The following is a 6847-nucleotide window of genomic DNA, read 5'->3' on the forward strand; positions in this document are numbered from 1 at the left end:
ATTAATTAATATTTATTAATATATTACTTAATGATTTATAAAAAATGTATTTAAGTTTGTATTATATAGTAACTAGGTAATTCATCAACGAATTATCCACCCCTTTTTCACGCATATCCTCTTTCACGCAATCCATCCACCTTTTCTTTGGTCGTCCTATCCTCTTTTTTCCTTCCACATGCATACTTAACATCCTTCTAGTGACATGGCTTTGGTATGTTGTAGAGAATATTGTTAATAATAATTATTAATTATTAATTTTTTATTAATTATCATTTGCCTATAATTAATAAAAAAAATATTGATTATTAATTATTAATAATCAATATTTTTTTTATTCATTATAGGCAAACGCTTGACCACAATCACACCTGATGGAAAGTGATGATGTGGCCTAAGATGGGACGCGTTCACCTAGAAGATGCCTATTCACTCTTGCTTTAAAGATACCCGGGTTGTAATATAATACTGCCAGACACCTCCCGTAAAAATAAAATTTTAGTGTAATTAAAGATTTTGTGCGTCTGTTTGTAATTAGGTGTACATAAAAATATAAATTACGCCTGACTTCGAGTATAGAAAATCATAGACAACCCATTTATTATAGTTAACTATGTGACTAGATCACAACAATAATTTAATATAAAATAAACTCTAGTATAAGACTTGTATAAGTTTCGCAAATTGCTATTGAGCTGGAACCATGTCTTATTAAATGACGTCATTTCGACGTCAGCCGAAATAAAAATATACCATCAGCTCGAAACTTCAGTCTAGTGCTGACGTCACTAAAATGGCGGCCACGCGCATTAGCGATTTGCGGGACTTGTATCTAATAATAATTGTGTATTTGATGATTAAAAATAAAAAATTAGGTACGTCAAATGTTTCTTATTTTTTATTATATATTAATAAGTTAATACTGCAAGTTCCTTTTTAGGGACCCCATTTCTAAGGCTCCGCTGTCTGTACCTCAAAAGGAAAAACGGAACCCTTATAGGATCACTTTTTTGTCTGTCTGTCTGTCAAGAAACCTACAGGGTACTTCCCGTTGACCTAGGATTATAAAATTTGGCAGGTAGGTAGATCTTATAGCTGACATTTGGGGAAAATCTGAAACCGTGAATTTAGGGTTAGATCACACAAAAAAAAATTGTGGTCATGAACTAATAATTAGTATTTTCAACTTTTGAAGTGAGATAACTATATCAAGTGGAGTATTATATGAAAGGTCTTCACCTGTACATTCTAAAACAGATTTTTATTTATTTTTATGCATCATAGTTTTTGAATTATCGTGCAAAATGTCGAAAAAATACGACTGTAGTACGAAACCCTCATTGCGCGAGCCTGACTCGCACTTGGCCCGTTTTTTTTTTATTCAGATACAAGTTAGCCCTTTACTGTAATCTCACCTGGTGGTAAGTGATGATGCAGTTTAAGATGGATGGCTAACCTGCGGGCCGATTCGCTAACTCAGTACATAACTGCTTCACTAAATATTACAACAATTTTCTTAAAAATCTTCAATGGATTAAAACTAATATGTCAAATGAGCTTGGTGGCTATCATTCAGTGTTAGACATTGAGTTAGCGAATCACCCCGCTGGAAGGGGGGGTATGGCAGTTTTTATTAAACGTTTTTACGAAATATGGAACAGATAATTTGTGTTGCATCCCGGGAACGGACGGGAAGTCTATATAGGCTACTTTTTGTTCTGGAAAATCTGTTCCCACTGGATTTTTTAAAACCTAAATTCATGCGGGCGAAGCCGCGGGCATCGTCACTAGCCATATTATAAATGCGAAAGTGTGTTGGTTTGTCCTTCAATCACGTCGCTACAGAGCAACGGATCGACGTGATTTTTTGCATAGGTATAGTTTTAGACCTGAACTGACATAGGCTACTTTTATCCCGGAAAATCAGAGTTCCCACGGGATTCTCAAAAAACCTAAATCCACGCGAACGAAGTTGCGGGAATCAGCTATTCTAGTATAAAATAAAACAATATTTACTAAACAGTACTTTAATGCTATCCACCACTTGATCCTTACATGAAATTCAAAATACACGGCCACAGAATCGAACGAGTGTACAGACCATTTGCAAAGATGGTGAAGCCAGTTGTGTGTTTGCGTGCGTGTTTACAAATACTCAGAAACACTCGTTCAGGAATGTCAGTTGTATTTACATCACTATTGAAAAAAATCTGCAGTATGTAATATACTTAATTGTGATCGAAAACTATTGGGTCCATTGCCAACAATACATTAGGTATTTTAAACCATTACTTATACAATATTTTATACTTAGAAATAAGCTTTCGATTTCAATTTTTTTTTTGTTATAACAAAAACGATACGTTAATTCTCCCCGGTCAGCTTTGTTATGGTAAATTTGACAGATGACATAAAATATTCCCGCCAAATGAATACCATAGACATTTTTTTTTTTTTTTTTTTATTCCAAAGCCGCGGCACCGGAGATGATTTCGATGAGCTCGCGAGTGATGACGGCTTGGCGAGTGCGGTTGAAGGTGAGTGTGAGCTTGTCGATCATCTCTCCCGCGTTCTTGGAGGCGTTGTCCATGGCCGTCATACGCGATGATTGCTCGGAGCAGGCGCCCTCCTTGAGCGCGTAGAACAGCATCGAGGCGAGGGAGAATTCCATGTAGGACTGCAGGACGTCCGAGTCCAGAGAGTCGTAGATTGCCAGTTTTGGAGCGCTCTGTAAATAGATTAACAGCTATTAATGTTGCGTGTTGCCAGTGATGACATGCATCCGAGACATGGTCGCTAGCTATGGGCCTCATAAGAAAGCTCAGAGTCACTCAGCGGGCGATGGAGAGAGCTATGTGCGGAGTTTCTCTACGTGATCAAATTAGAAATAAGGAGATCCGTAGGAGAACTAGAGTATCCGACATAGCTCAATGGGTTACGAAGCTGAAGTGGCAATGGGCAGGGCACATGGTTCTTAAAACCGATAGACGTTGGCGTCTCAAGATGCTGGAATGGCGACCTCGCACCAGAAAACGCAGCGTTGGAGACCCCCCACTAGGTGGACGGGCGACATCAGACGAGTCGCAGGGAGCCGCTGGATTCAGGCGACGCAAGACCGTGGCGTGTGGAATTCCCTACAAGAGACCAATGTCCAGCACTGGACGTCTATCAGTTGCTGATGATGAATGTTACAAAGGTGCAAAGTAGAAAATTATAGTTGAGGCACAAATATCTTATATTATATATTAAGGTCGATTCTGGTTCTCCTGTGTCTACGGCCGAGTGGTGCTGGTCGGGTGCCGGGTGGCTCTAATGAGCTATGACCTTAATTGGATATTTTACTACTTTTGAATTTGATTAATATTATTAATTTATTATAAACTAGGATAAAAATAATGACATACGCTGAAAAAAATATTAAAATCCCACAAAGATTTACAAAGTTACAGGCATTTCAATTTTGGAGTGGGAGGGTCTTCTATCCCTTTCTCGCAAAACAAAAATTTGTATGAAACCGCACGAAGCTACTATGGCATTTGTCAAAATGACGTCTTAATTCTTTATTTATCTATCTCTGTCTAATCAGAAATATTTAAATGCTTATAACTTTTTTATTATTTGATCGATTTAATTAGTTTTTTCAGTTTACGTCATTATTTTTATACTAGTTTATAATAAAGTAATAAAAAAATTGGAGTCAAACAGCCAATTGTGTGACTTTATGGTAGGAAAAATAAAAAAAAAGGTTCAGCACACCTCAACAGCGTTCCTGCTGAAGAGCGGCAGATTGGCCTGCGAGTACGACACGACGGACTTGAACTTGTTGTAGATGATCTTGCCGGAGCCGAAGTCGTAGCCCGACGTCAGCACCGCGCTCGCGATGCGCGCCGCGTCCAGGAACGTGGGCGGCAGCCGGCCGATCTGCAACATGTGACACTCAAGTGAAACTTCTTGCTGTTGAAGTGAAACTTCTTACTATTGCAATGAAACTTTGTGATGTTGAAGTGAAACTTATTGCTATTTAAGTGAAACTGCTTGGTACTGGAGTGAAACTGCTTGGTATTGAAGTGAAACTGCTTGGTACTGAAGTGAAACTTCTTGCTACTGAAGTGAAACTTCTTGCCATTGAAATGAAACTTCTTGTTATTATCGAAATATAATCGAAAATATGTACTTTGAAACCTGCTTGCCTGAGAGTTCTCCATAATTATCTCAAAGGTGTATGAAGTCAATCCGCATTTGAACTATTGGCGAAACCCTACTCATTCAGACACGCGTGCTCAGTTGAAGCTGGCGATCGGTTGATGATGATGATAAGTGTGATAAGCTCACCTCGTTACAAACGCTGATGATGTGCTTGCTGTAGAGTCTCTGCAGGATGGCGCGCGACTTGTCGCCCACACAGATCACTTTGATGTTCTCCGCGCCAGGCTCGGCCAGCCGGTTGCGGATCACCTTCGACACCCCCGTGTGCACCGCGCCGCACAGACCTGGACCAAAACAATAGGGATGATGCCTTATAGTCAAATCAGCAACTTTTTATCAAAACAATATGCTCGCTCAGTAAGGGAGCTTGTATTACAGACATATGGTACACGACAGGCCCCCGCGCTAACCCGGCACGGGTGACGTGCGGTGCGACGTGCGGACCTGCCCTTAAGACATGTCTCTTCTGCCTCCGCGTCCGATTCCGATAATAACCACTGCCATAGCATCCCTGCTGTGAACCTCTAAGAGATTTGTTTTCTATTTGAAGTGAAACTTCTTTAAGAAATTAATACTGACTGAAGGAGGACTCTTACCTCTGTCAGAAGTCATAGCAATCATTAGTTGCTTGGGTTCATCTTCGGGGGGAGCTACCTGCAAAAACAAAACTATACGTTTAAAAAAATCGGTCAAGCGCGAGTCGAACTCGCACACGAAGGGTTCCGTACCATTAAATTTACTTGGCGGCCATTTTCAAAATTTTACTATTTGTTGTTATAGTGGCAGCAGAAATACACATTCCATGTAAATTTCGACTCTCTACCTATTACGGTTTACGAGATACAGCCCACTGATAGACAGAGGATATTAATAGTAATATGGTCCCGTTGGCACCCTTCGGGCAAAGAGCCCCAAATCAAATCAACGGTTTTGATGACGCGAATTGTTTGTATGAAAATAAAATTAATAAGAGTTTTGTTTCATTATGAAGTATGGAGCCCTAAAAATAATAAATCACCTCAGCCTTTTCGTAAAACTGCACGGAACCTTCGCCGTACGGACGAGCAGCCCTCAAGTCGCGCTCAGCCCGTGTATATCTGTAAACATTTTTACGTAAGTAACAACTTCTATAGACTGATACAGTACTAACACTGTAAGTCGCATCGGCAATATTCATTTGCACAGAAAAATGCAACTTAACACTGACTAAATTCAAATGTACAACAATGAAATACAGACCTTATCCCTTGACGTTAAGACTGTATCTTATGCGTGTTACTGTTAATGCATATGATGCAAGACATTATGCTGAGCTGTACACCGATTTGGGGTGCTGTCCAGTGGCGTGCACAGTGTTTGAAGCCAGGGTAAGCATTAGTTAGGTAGGAATGTGTTTACTGACAGGTCATAATGAAAAATATGCATTGAGCTATTACAACTAGGGTAAGCAGTGCATTTATGCCTCTATGACCTGTACGCCACTGGTGCTGTCACAATGAAAATGTTACATTTGTACTTTGTTTTTATCTGTGACACCAACAACAAATAAATGCATTTTATTTCTTTTCTGTCTTTCTCTAAATTCACAGGTGTAAATCTAGTGCTATCCTTTTCCGCAAGCAACATTATGACAGGGATATCAATATAATTAGATGTGTCATTTTAGTTTAGTTTAGAGATTGTGTACAAGAGAATCTGCCCCATTGTAAACCAAACAAACCTTAGTAATTTCTATGTTTTAAGAAGTGTTTCGTTAAATAGAAGTTCGAAATAAGGGTTTAGGTTTAGGTACACTGTATTTAAAAATATCTGCATTGAGGTAAGTAATAAGTTTTAACCAACTTCCAAGCTCTTAGGCTCCATTAGGCTCTCAATTGGACACTATTTTTTTGCACGGTGCCTCTGACCTTCATAAATTTGAAAACATGTATGTACTTGGGTAATTCTAACTTTCTTAATACACTGAAAACCTTCTCTTACTTGGCAGCTGACACCATCTTCATGGACTGGGTAATCTTTTGGATGTTCTTAACCGACTTCAAGCGCATGGAAATGGCTTTCAAGGTGGCCATATTACGGGTTTGCTGCTGGTTGACCCCCATGGTCACCTGGGTGCATACCCCCGGAGCGAAACGACCCAACATTTTCACGGCTCTGAAATTATTAACACAACTAATAAATAAAAATGCAGGTTATGTCTCCCAAGTTATGTAAGACTTCAACTGTCTTTGACCGTAAATAAATGCTTGATTTAAGATCGAATGCGTTTTCCGCATATAAATTACGTAATAATCACTGGGTAATAGGTACTTATTAGTGGAAATAGCACAAATACTAACTTTTATTGGATTTTTTTATCGAATTACTACACTAGCCGACAAAAAAGTCGCTAGTCGGAAGGACGACGACGTTCGTTCTTGCAGTGTTGCCAGTAGAAAACTCAAAACATAATTGAAACACGTCTAATTGCTCTTATCATTACGTTCTTAATCTTTTCATATCATAATACTAGACTCAGAAACATACGAAGCAAAATAAAGCATTGATATAGTACTATTTACAAAGTTACTCTTTGATTAAGATATTAATATTATGCTTTGGTGACTGAGGAGTGAGGTGACAAATTATTAATATAGCAACA

The 6847-nt window shown here is 38.9% G+C and overlaps 1 protein-coding gene across 1 annotated transcript; it reads right to left on the minus strand.

The window, feature by feature from the left end:
- Window positions 1-2011: 2011 nt before the first annotated feature.
- On the minus strand, window positions 2012-6673 carry ATPsyngamma (ATP synthase, gamma subunit). Its single transcript, XM_034970759.2, has 7 exons — window positions 6546-6673; window positions 6187-6360; window positions 5225-5303; window positions 4803-4860; window positions 4333-4490; window positions 3757-3921; window positions 2012-2728 (listed from the first exon to the last, which is right to left on the minus strand). Exons 2-7 carry the CDS (start codon window positions 6348-6350, stop codon window positions 2462-2464), a joined length of 891 nt encoding a protein of 296 aa, XP_034826650.1. The 5' UTR covers window positions 6351-6360; window positions 6546-6673; the 3' UTR covers window positions 2012-2461.
- Window positions 6674-6847: the final 174 nt, after the last annotated feature.

This window comes from Maniola hyperantus, chromosome 7, assembly GCF_902806685.2.
Source record: "Maniola hyperantus chromosome 7, iAphHyp1.2, whole genome shotgun sequence".
Classification (NCBI taxonomy): domain Eukaryota; kingdom Metazoa; phylum Arthropoda; class Insecta; order Lepidoptera; family Nymphalidae; genus Maniola; species Maniola hyperantus.

Bases quoted from the DNA above. Each gene is read 5' to 3' on its own strand.
- ATPsyngamma (XM_034970759.2), bottom strand. From the start codon at position 6,350: ATGTTGGGTCGTTTCGCTCCGGGGGTATGCACCCAGGTGACCATGGGG. The intron at 5,304-6,186 runs GTAAGAGAAGGT...AAATGTTTACAG, and splicing joins AAGATGGTGTCAGCTGCCAA to ATATACACGGGCTGAGCGCG. The intron at 2,729-3,756 runs GTGTGCTGAACC...ATCTATTTACAG, and splicing joins TCAGCAGGAACGCTGTTGAG to AGCGCTCCAAAACTGGCAAT.